The sequence below is a fragment of the Chaetura pelagica genome, unplaced genomic scaffold (assembly GCF_000747805.2).
Source record: "Chaetura pelagica isolate M959 unplaced genomic scaffold, ChaPel_1.0 scaffold425, whole genome shotgun sequence".
In the NCBI taxonomy this organism is placed as follows: Eukaryota; Metazoa; Chordata; class Aves; order Apodiformes; family Apodidae; genus Chaetura; species Chaetura pelagica.
In genome coordinates, this window is record NW_009953205.1 from 1,881,816 (window position 1) to 1,893,904 (window position 12,089).

At 35.9% G+C, this 12,089-nt stretch overlaps 1 protein-coding gene across 1 annotated transcript in view; it reads left to right on the forward strand.

The window, feature by feature from the left end:
• Positions 1 to 581: 581 nt before the first annotated feature.
• TOX3 (TOX high mobility group box family member 3) overlaps positions 582 to 12,089 on the forward strand; it is a 65,532-nt gene continuing 54,024 nt past the window's right edge. The window contains exons 1-2 of the mRNA XM_009997474.1: positions 582 to 645; positions 1,738 to 1,819. Coding sequence (XP_009995776.1) covers positions 582 to 645; positions 1,738 to 1,819 — 146 coding nt within the window. The remainder of the gene's footprint in view (positions 646 to 1,737; positions 1,820 to 12,089) is intronic.

Consider the following 12,089-nt stretch of genomic DNA (forward strand, 5'->3'; position numbering starts at 1 on the left):
TTGTGGGTGCCTTGTCTGTGAGAGGACCCGTGTAGCTTGCTCTGAATCAGCACATTCCTTGGGTGGCTTTCTCATGTCCTCTTGGCTCTGCTGACTGCTTTGGCTTGGGCTTGCTGCCTGGCAGGATGCAGCAAACCCCTGAAATTCTTGAAGCCACCCACAACTGGGACAGAATTTCAATTGATGTGCAGCTCTGAGTGAATAAGGTGAAAGGCACGCAGCATCATCTCAGGCTAAATATAACTTAGAGATTAATCAAAGATCATATGAATGGAAACATAAGAGTTCTGTTCATTAAATACCTATTCAAAGGGGCAAATCAGTAGTGCTTCAGTATTTTGCATACACAGGTTTGTGGTATGTCCAGTGCACAACTTAAAGATCAATCTTTCTCTTCTGTAATTCTTTTCAAAAAACAGCTATAAAATTATATTGTGAGCTTCCATGTGTATCTTGCATCAATATGTAGCTATAGCTTGCCCAGTTTAAGCAACAAACTTTTTCTAAATTGTGTTGGCAAACAACCTGTGATAGGATAGCAGCCTTTTCCTGGCTTCTCTGCTACAAGTTTTTGAGTCAGGATGGGGGAGATTGTCTTTGGCTTAATCAGCACAAATATATTGCTGGTGATAACGTATGACACAGGTGTGTTGCCTGTCTTCCTGTACTCTTCTCTCCAGTAAACAGCTGTTTTTCAAGGAGGGTCTCAGAATTTGCCCTTCTGGTAATAGTCTGGCAGAGAGTTTACATGCCAGAATAGAGTCTCAGTTCTTCACTTGATAATGCATTAAAGGGATTTTTTTGAGCTTTGTTGTATTTGGTAAATAAGGTTGTCAGGTGCTACTTCCAATACATGTAACTGATAAATGTTGAATCAAAAACGTGACTCCTGTGCAGCCACACGTTTTTAAAGTGTAGACAGCATATATTTGTCTGCATCAGTTGTAACAGTCTTCCACTGCTTGGAAAATGTAGAGAGAGGCTATTTGCTGTTGTACAGGATGCATACATCAGGATACACACATCATCTTTGGAGATCATGGGGCTCCTTATAATTGCTTGAAACATTTTGATTGCTAATTAACTGAATGTCAATATAATGGTCTCTGCATCATATTTCATGTAATTTGTGTGTTTATGCAGAATTATTTCTAAACAAAAGTGTTTAAGGTTAAACCTTCATGAGGCATGAGATACAATGATGATAAAGTGCTTGATTCATTATGACTAACTGTGGGTGAACATTATGATGTTATGCCTCATTCTCAGAGTTTCTGTGACTCAAAAATTTTAATAAACTCCATTAAAATACCATTGCATTAATAGAGTATTAAAATGCATATGTAGAATAAAATCAAGAAAACAGAGGAGATGATATGATATGGATGATACAGATAGCTATCCATATGATTTTAAACTCCATGAAGTATTTGTAGATCTTCTGAGTTTCATTTATTCACTGCATGGCTGAGAACTGATACCAAGTATTCACCTTGCTTTTTGCCTCCCAGATGTAACTTTTTTCCTTTAAAGTGAATGTTCAAGTAAAAAAGAAGGAACAATTTCCACAGAGGAAAATCAGTTCTGGTTCTTCAGAACCATGGACTCTCATACTTAGCAGCTACAGTGAGTACAAGCAATGCACCACGAATCTGGTGCAGAATTTTGACAGTGAGAAATCTTTGATCTCGTACTTCTTTTTAACTACAGTTTTTCAATTTCTTCTTATTTTGTTAGGTCTTACTCTTCATCTTCCAAAGCTCCAGTTGCCAGGGATCTTTGAATGTAGAAATAACAAGATTTTAGATGATGAATCTCAGTATGTATGCTAGAGCAAGTCCAGTTGTTTTATTGATCCCAGCTACTGACATTTTCCCTGTGAAGATGATTTATGTTTATCTTAAGAAAAACAGTCGATGAAACAAACAAACGGAACTTTGTGTAAGAGCTGATTTAAAACATACTCAACTTTTTCTTTATCATTCTTACTTTATAAATTCTTGTATGGATTCAAAAGAAATGGGTGCAGTCTGGCTCTTGCACATAGGAATATGTTCTCTTTGGAAAAGACAGATGTCTCTGCTTTTGAATTGAGCTTCATAAACTTGCTGGAAAAAATTCAGCTTGGAGGATATATTCTGAAGTAATAGTTTCTTGGGCACTAAACTGTTCATTTCCTGAAAAGATAAAGCCACTTCTTTGTACCTGCTGACAAAACAAAGGTATTGGTACTGATAATATGTTACATGGGGACAGGCTGTATGTTAGAGAGAGTTCCTCTGGCTGTTGAAAAGCACCAGTTCAATCTGGCCTCTCATCCTTACCAGAAGCAACACATCTGTCTCACTGGGAGGCATAATAATGGCCTCCAATTGGCTTTGTCTGCACTTCTGCTAAATGAATGAATCATTATTATGTTTTCTCCAGCTTAGATACCAAATGGAAATGAAGCAAAATGCTGCATTCGGCTGCTTCAGGTTAGAAAGGTTTAGATAATCTTTATCTGTGAAGTGTGAAAGAACTGACACACAAAATTGTAGGTCTGGCAGGAATGATTTTATTAAAAAAAAAATAAAAATAATACCTTACAGTTGGAGAATTTGCTTTTCTTAAGAAGATGTAAGATATGTGATGTATCTATGTTTTACAGTAATACTTGAAACAGCAGGGTGAGAGAGAAGACTGGGGTTACAAGGGTGGCTGTATAAACACTGGCTGTGAGCTTAGTCTGGGAATGGGAAGAACGCCCTTGTCTTCCAGGAGAGTAAGGTGCTGAGGAAGCTTTCCCTAAAGTGGGGACAAAGGTGCAGCAGGCATTTTTTAAGGCTCTGAGTTTATGCTGAGTTATCTCATACTGTGGTTGTCTGAAAGAGGGACCATGGGGTTGTACTTTTAATCTTGTTTAACATACTTCTTTTATGCTTCAAGTTTGCATTCCTAAAAATATGATATTTTTATTTTTATAAAAATATGATTTTTTATATTCCTAAAAATATGATTAGTTGTGTTATTCCTTCTGTGATTCCAAGCGAGTCTCTGATTTGGACAAGGCAACCATAGGTGTGGTAGTTATTTAGAAACTCAGCAAATTTTGGTGTTAGGCATGACAGCTAGTAAAGAAAATTGATGCCTGAGGTCTATTTTTATAGTGGAAAATTATTAAAAATGAGATTTCTAGATACCATGGAGTTACCTATTATCTGAGGACGTGGAGAGTTGACTTAGTTCTTCCTTCCGAAATGGCGTGCTTTTCCTTGGTGGTGATGGGCAAGGAGAGGCCTCTAACTGTCTGAAAATTGTGATGGAAAATTTCACATCTAGACATTTGACAGTCTGTAGAAGTGTGGTATCAAATTGTTAGATAGTTTATCTTAATGTGGGTATTTTGAGAGTGCACACCAGATAATTATCTGCTTCCATACCTCCCTGATCTGCTGACGGGTAACTGCCTGAGTTGCAAGTTTCTAAAAATACTCTGGTCTCACAGAGCTGAGTGAGAACTTCTTTTTCAAGAAGTGTGTGGACAATGGAACTAAGCAGTCCTTTAGAGCAGTATATGAAATGTGTAAAAATTTGCAGCCATTTGCAGCTTAGTATCCATTTTTCTTCTTGGGCAACACAAGTCTGTTTCTCTCTCCAGAGTTCATAACCATGGAAAATGGTGATCACAGATGTCGTTAGTTTGTCTTCAGTCTATGGAGACATAATATGTAGTCTTGTTTGTGTAAAAAGTTCCATCTGCTACCAGTGTTGTAAATATTCCAGCCTAGGAAGGAGCAGCTACTACAGTTGTGCAGTCCTTTGCAGATCTACTTCCCCCCTCTAAGTTTGGACACTTAATTACTCATAGCCTGGCCTGATCAGTGGCAAAGGCAAAACGCTGATTCTCGCATACACTTGGTATTTTCTGCCACTGGAGAACATAGAGTCTTCATTTTTAAATTTAAGCAAAACTATTCACAGTCCTAGTTGTTTATAGATATATTTGATAAAGGTGGAACTACAGTACATTAAGAATTAGGGTTAAATTATGGAACACTAGTTAACATGAAAGGTACGTAGGTAAAGGATCATTCCAGTCTTTCGAAAGGCCAGTTCATAATCCTATTTAGGTAGCAAATTGATACATTGTATGCAACACCTTGTATTAGTTTATAGAGTTTTGTGCTTGCAGATAAAGTGCTGAAATACATTATTTTTGCTGGAGTTGTAAGGATACTTATATTTTAGCTTAACTACTAAATCAGAAAATTAATTTGAAAGGAGTTCAGTTCTAAAGGAGCTCTTGTATCAACTTTCTGTAAGAAAATCAGATTTTCAGAATGCAGCATTCCCAGGAAATAAGCTTTACGCTTGATCCTGTGGTGTTCGTTTGTATCTACTTCTAGTCCAGTGTACAAAAATAGCATAATTTCTTGTCCTCTATGATGATAGTGATTATAATTTTCTAATTGCTTTTACAATTTATTAAAAAAAAAATAATCCTTTTCTTAGCCTATTAAATGATATAAAAATGTAGGTGGAATGCTTATTCCTTGTAAGCAAAGATTATCTGGTGACTTCCTGAGATGGTCCTCTGATTGGAGTATATAAAATCAAAACTTCCTCCAATTGATTTTCTTCTAAAAGTTGCATTGAATAAGGGTAAAACTGAGCAAAATTTGCATGTCAACAAACAGTATCTTGAGAAATCTTCAACTGGGGTGGAATCAGTTTAGTTATTGTTTACAAAGGAGGTGACCCAAATGTGTGGTACAATAGTCAAAGATCTGGTAAATTATAGATCTTTTTGAAAGCCTTAGATTTGTGGCATTGAACGTGGTAGGCTGATGTTTTTGGAAATGATTATTTGGTTGAACTGGTTTTGAGTCTCACATTCAATAAATCTGTAGATTAATTTCAGAAGTCTAGAAAATAAGTAGCAAGCACCTCCTAGTTCTGAGGTTTTAAGAATTGGATGGCTCTTTCTGGATACCAGTATTCTCATTTTTAGAGATCTAATTATATTTGCATATACAGCATGGTTTCCTGGGAATTACTGAGCTCTGAAATGTAGAGTGAAGATTTGCTGCTTGGTTATAGGGTAGTTTCAGTGCAATTATTTTATTGTCGAGTTTCATTGCTCCTATTTCTTAATATGCCCTGGGACAGATATATAATTTTGTGCAATTAAAGTGTGATTGAAAACCAGTAAGGAGGGCTCTAGCTTTGTCTTTTTTTGAAGTGTAAGTTCATTTGTTGTTGGAGTTAAACTTTGAAGCAGGTGGTTATAGCTGATGTAAAAGTTTTCTTCAAAACCTCCATTATCTGAAGTAATGATTCTTCTTACTTAAGACTAACGATAGGATTTTGTTTATGTTTGTCCATCAAATTGGTTGCTAAGTATTTTATCTGGATGAAAAAAATTAAAAATAAAGTATTTCTTTTTCTTGTAAAGAAGGGCTTGTAAAGGGGCTGGAAGATCTGTGAGGCTTTTTAACACGACAGACCCTGAAGCTCAATGTCAGTGCTTTTATTCTTGGCCTACTGCATTAACACTTTTTATGGTGACATTATTTGAGAGATATAGGCTGGGGTCTGAATGATTGGGAAGTAGATCTGTTGAAAAAGACCAACAGGTCCTGGTGGATAGTGACATAAATCAAAAACCTGGAGCGAGTTCCTGAAGGGCCAGCAAGGTGGTCAGTCCCTGGCATGTTTGCTCAGGGAGTTGGACTTGTCCAGCCTTAAGAAGGGAGTACTTCAGGGGACTCAGCAGCAGCCCCCATACCTGTGAGGAGATGGAGCCAGGCTCTTCACAGGGGTTCATGGTGGGGGTAAGAGGCAACAGGCACAAGTTGAAAGAAGTTCAGTCTGCATATAAAGGGGAAAAGAAATCTGAAAAAATTGCCCCTTATAAGGGTTTATCCTTAATGGCTTTTAAGAGCTGACTGAAGAAAAGCCCCAAGCAAGCAGTTCTTGAATTCAGTGTGGCTTGTGTTTTGGGCAGAGGTTGGATCAGAGCTCTCCTGATGTCCCTTCCAACCTGATCAATCATATGATTGCACAAGGTGAGTAGGTAGAAAAGATTGATTTGATCCTCCTTGTACCATCTCAGGAAAACATGGATCTGGAAGAGTGGCATTGTTTCATCCTTTGCCTGGAAGGCCTATGCAATGGCTATCTTAACATGGTTGGTGAAGTTTGCTTTCAAGTTCTTCACCTAGGACAGGAATCCCAGCGCTGCAGGGTATACTGTGCATACTCGTGTGAGCGAGCTGCTAATTCTGACCTGTCTGGAGCATATGGATTTAATACAGCCAGCTGGATACCTCTGCCTTTGTAGTTGCATGTTGACTCATGACATCCTCAAATAAATGTTTTTTTGTTTAGCTCCATGTTATTTTGCTGTAAGGGGTTGCTATTAGAGCCCATCAGTTTGGTTTGGCAGATGTAGCAAGGTAGAAAATAACAGTGTGTAAAGACTGTTCCTTTCAAACTCTGATCTGGAATATGTGTCACGGGTACCTGTTAGCTTTTTATATACATGACAGGGCTGTTACTTCTTGTAAGTAAGCTTCAGAATTTTTTCTTTGTTAAGAATTATAGACACAGGTTAGTTCAAGTTTTTTCTGTAGTACTCTTCAGAAGAATGCATCCAGAGGGAGGCAGTTCAAGCACGAGAATTCCCTGTAAACCCTGTTACTTTTGACACACAGAAAACCAAATCATAGTAGTTTAGCACAAATCTGGAGATCTAAAGTAGTTTTTGTAGAAGATAAAACTTTGTTGTGCACAACTCGTGGAAGAATGTCTCCTGAAGGAAGCTTTTAATTGAAGTGGGCATTAATTACTGCATTCTTCATTTCTTCTTCCTCTAGTTTGATGCCAGTTGCTGGTTGCATAGAGAGTCAAGTGCCCATGTGTGAGAGGAACAGGGAATCTGGTGAACTTTAAAATTGCAGATTGAATAATTTGGTACTTTTAAAAGTCCTAGTTCCAGCCTAAATCTTTGTGGTACCCAAAATATTGGTACGCGGTGGGTTATTTTGTATTATAAATGTAAGACGCTAGAAATGTATCTGATTTTCAGAGGATGGATATCATAGTTAAGGAAATTAATCCTTTTAATGTGTCATATGCCCCTGTCAAAACCCCTCCCTCTAATCACCATCTGCAATGTAATAAATTAAGCATTGACTGTTTAGTGCAGTCTGAGAATAGGATGTGTGAGAATCGTCACTAGTGATTCAGATCATTACTACAAGAGAGTAGCCTAATCAGATTGCTTTGTCTGGGGGAGGAGGGAGCACCCAAACACTAAAATTGGAAGGAACTCCTGATTCTCTTCCAGAACTAAAGATTTCACTGTCATTGAGATCTACTCCAAACATTAAAAAGAATAGTAGGTTGAAAAGAAAGTGTCACCGCTTTTGTATCTCAGTACGCATCAAAGCAGCTTTTTTATTCTTGTTCAAGCATTCCATAATTGCATCAATTTATTAATCAGAAATAATTAGCTTTTCCAGCTTTAGAGACATTAGTCACAGAAGTCCCATAGAATACGGACCAGGATTTCTTACATCTGGCAAAAACCTGGTGCTGCCTTACTGGAAATGGAGCTTTTCCCTATGTTCTTTTGTATTAGTTAATAGAAACCCTCCTTGAAAAAAAATACTCATCAAAGAACGTTATATGAAATAGAAAAACAGTACTCATAAACCCTGTTGGATTCCAAGAGTTATTACATTTTACATCATATACAGTTTATTTTTCCAGATGCCACAGTTCAAAATAATGTATTTTTAATACTACTAGTAGAGTTCTACAGATTCATAATAGCATGTGACATGTTAATATCCTCTGCGACATCCTACTGGTCATATCCAACTGTGATAAACAGTTGTATATGCTATAAAAGTGACATCTATTATAAAAATAAGGATAATGCAAAAGGATACAAACAATTCCTTAAGTTTGTAAAGACTGTTACAAATTTTGAATGTTAATTTGAAGGAAAAATTACATGCTAATGCTAAGTTTATGTCTTCAGTTAATAGCCCTTTATTCCTTCAGGAAAAAAATAATCAAGCAGCTATACTTTAAATGAATTTAATGAACTGCAAAGACCGACATTTTCACTATAAAAGTCACACTTCATTTAATGAAGTAGTTAAATATTGATGCTGTATTAAAATAAAGGCTGAATAAAAATGGCAATATGTTCTTCAAAATAGGAATTTGAGCTGTTTTTTTCTTGTTATGTTGAAAATTTCATGAACTGAGAAAAGGGAAATACAGCAGAATATCTCCATAATAAACAGCACTTTGTTGAAATAACATTAAAGTTGAAAGACGCAAAGCTGTAAAAGCAAGGAAATTAAGTCACTGTACTCTTAACTCAGCCTCTTTGTGCTTTAAGCACTGCAACTCTGAAATGAATGGATCCAATGTTATCACCATTCAATGTGCAATATTTTCTGAGATTCTTGGAAATGAAGAATAGATTGTAACCCTGTGCTACAGATGGCACATAAAAGACCTACCCATATGTTTGCCCAGGATATGGATAGTTATATCATGATACTGTTTGATCTTAATTCAAAGTAACTGTGTTTTAAGTTGATTTTATAATTTCGTTGGCAATATTCTAGCAAAGCTATGTTGCCTGTGTTGTGGCTTCAACACATATCCACAGATATAATTTGAATTTTCAATTTCAGTTTTATATCCGCACTTTCACCATAAAAACACAAGAATGACAGTGGATAAAGCAGCATTACTGACAAAGGGGACTGACGTTTTCCCCAGTTCTAACACCTAGATGATGTTAAAGGGAAAAGAAAACAAGAATGAATCTTACCGTAGATGTGAGTAGGAGCAATGATTGAGTGATGATATGATTGCCTTCACTTTGATGGATTGAGTTATGTCATACTGTAATTCATAAAGCTGTACTAATTCTGACATCAGGCTTCCGAGTATAGTAAAATACTGAGGATGACACCTTTGGACTGCTGAAGTCAATGGCAAAACTCCCATTCATTTCTAGCATATCTGATTTAATTTTCAGTGGCTGACTTGTAAAACAATGGCAAATTGATTTAGTAGTCTTTTTTTCCCACCATGGGAAAGATCTCTACTGCATGTAGAAATTAATATGTAGAGAATCATATGATTCTATGTAAAATGATTTATCTTTTGACTCTGAAAATATGAATTTTAATTCAATATAGTCTGGTTTCTTTCCCATAGCTCTTATCATGTAAACATCAAAGATGATGGAAGAAATTTGAGCTATTTTAAAAGCAGTTGGTTGTGTACACCATAATACATGCAACTGCTAATACAATCCAATGATGAGGAATGCAGCTTGCCTATGGAAGACTAATGAACCATTTCTGTAACTAGCAGCTATGAGATGTAGTCTCTACATGTGGTGGTGGAAATGTGGCTTAGATGTTTGTTTTGGCTTTTTTTTTCCCCCTTATATGCAAGACTTTTATTTGAAATGACAAAAAACCCAAAACCACAAACACAAAAAAAAAAAGGAAAGAAAAAAAAAATGAATCTGAGAAACGAACTATATAAATGTATTGGCATTTGGAAGACATGCAGTGTTTGTGTCTATTACAGTCATCCTCAAAATTCCTCATAAGATGGTAGATCCGCATCTATTTGCGTAGTTATGTAACCTGGTATTTTGCCACAGCAAGCACTAAAATGATCTACTTAATAGAACACAACATTTTGTAGGGTATTATTATATCACATCACCAGAATTTACCTATAATTAATAGAGCATTGAAGAATTTCTTCCTCTTTTAGATATATTTCCAGAAAAAGGAAGAAAATGGATGTCAAATGTATGTTCATGCTATTCATTGTCCTAAAGCAGTTCAGGTTCTGCAAAAGTTGTGGCTCTTGGTTGCTGATCTACTTTCTGCTTAAGGCAGTGGTCCCACTGAATAGAAAAGGACAAGGCATAACCCAGTGAGAAACCCTTGGTGACACGTTGAGCAATTTGTGTCTTATGTAGGTAAATCTTTAAAGAAAGAATTGCAAAATATACCTGAAAAGCTATTTCTATGCTACAGATAGTCAATAGTTACATACTAGAATGCTAATATTAAAACTGTAGCAGTTCTGCTCTAACAGTAGTATAGGGAAGATATTTTATTAAACACTAATTTCACTAGTTATTTAAGAAGTAGCTGGCTTTGCACACATTAATCTCTTTTTCTTTTTAATTCAAGGTTGATGGTCTAGGTCTTACACATTGTATTTATGAATAGGGCACTCAATAACTATGCAAAATATCTATTTCTCCCATGGGAATCTGTGCTTTGATATATTCTGATCCTTATTAAATTTAAACAGGATCAAATTTATACAGCTTTGGCAGAGATTTATTAAAATACACTGAGTGGACAGCTTGTGGGAATGCAGTTGCTGTAATAACATATGCCTCTTACCAGAGAATAGTAATTATTGAGAATCAAATAAATCTGTAGGAGGTTAAGTATATATGGAAAAGATATCAATTGTAGTTTTCTACAACCAGACAGAAGTACTGTCTGAAGATTTGTTGCTGTATAAAGAAATTAACCACCCTTATAAACCCCTAAATATTCAAAATGTCATTTACCAACAAAGCTAATATTCATCCAGTCTTCAAAAAATGTTAATGGCATTTGCTCAGTAGCATTAAATTAATTGTTTAGTCTTCTTCATCTGCATAACCAGCTATTCACATTTATATCAAAGATTTATTAAATGTAATAGAAAATCATGTTTGCTACAAAGTTTTGTAAATTTTTCTTAATCAGAGCCATTGTGTCCTTAGAAAGGAAAATACAAATTCATGGGCACAGATTAACCAAATAATTTTTTTAAACTTAAAAATATATAACGGTTTGTTTAAGATTAGATAATTTAACCTTTTATATATTTGTATGTGGTCATTTGACTAATGTAAGAATTGAAGAATTGATAGGTGGGTCAGTAAAGCAGTAACTAAATTCTGGCATGGTTGTGGTTCCAATGAAGCTTCTGTATTCTGATACAACTCTTTGGAATTTCAAAGAATGAGATATGTAAATATGGTAATTCTGTCACTAAACATGGAAAAAATGGCAAATCGTTGGTGGGTAGGTGGGGAGGCAACAACATAAATCTCATCCCTCCTCCACAGCTCCCCGCAGAAAGGTTGATGGTTACATGTTAAGATAGGAGCATTTGGAGGAATGCATTCAAGTTTGGAAATCTTAGAGGTTGTCCTGTGCTCTTAGGGAACATAGCAAAGATAGTTGAGCTGTAGTTACGGCTCTTCTGTGGTTTGGATCTCCCAAACAAATTTTCTTTGGAGGGTCAAAAAAGAGGATGTCCCCAGACACCACACTGGTTCCTTCTGTTGAATACTGAGTTTGCTGCCTTGTCTTCTTTACTGCTCATTTTGATCAAAACCAGATTTTATTTTGAAGTGGTACTTATAAATCTGTAAATTTTGTGCTGTAGTAATAAGCTAATATAATGATTTTTATGAGTTAGGGATATTTGAAATTTAGCAGTATCCAAGTAGACTGTTATGTATGTGCACGTGTGATTCAGCGCTGGTGTGACCTTCGGACTTTGAGCTTTGCTAGAGATGGTTTAAGCAACTGGGACTTCATTTGGTCTATTCTGCTTGCATTTCTCCCTGTGACATGAAATAAAAGGAGTGATTTCAGCAGGAAATGTATTTCTCAGGGCTTATTGTATTAAGTAAGTGACTTTTAAAAGAAAATGCATTTAGATAGAGATTATATTTGATTTAAAACTAATACCATCAGGATATCTGCATTTTGTGATGAACATCTAGTGAAATCTGTCTAGTTCCTCGGTAAGAAATGTAAAAAATTAATTTTGGTAAAAGTCTTCATGCTTTAAAAAAAAATTTAGTGATTGACATTCACGTGTACGTGATACGAATCTAGTTCACTCCTCATCACATGGGTAGTGGTTATTTTATTAGTCTCTTTTTCCTATTCTACTTTCGACCTTTGGGTCCAAGTATAGTTCAAGATTTTTTGAAATAAGCTAACAAAACCTGATTACTTCAAGCTAGCAAG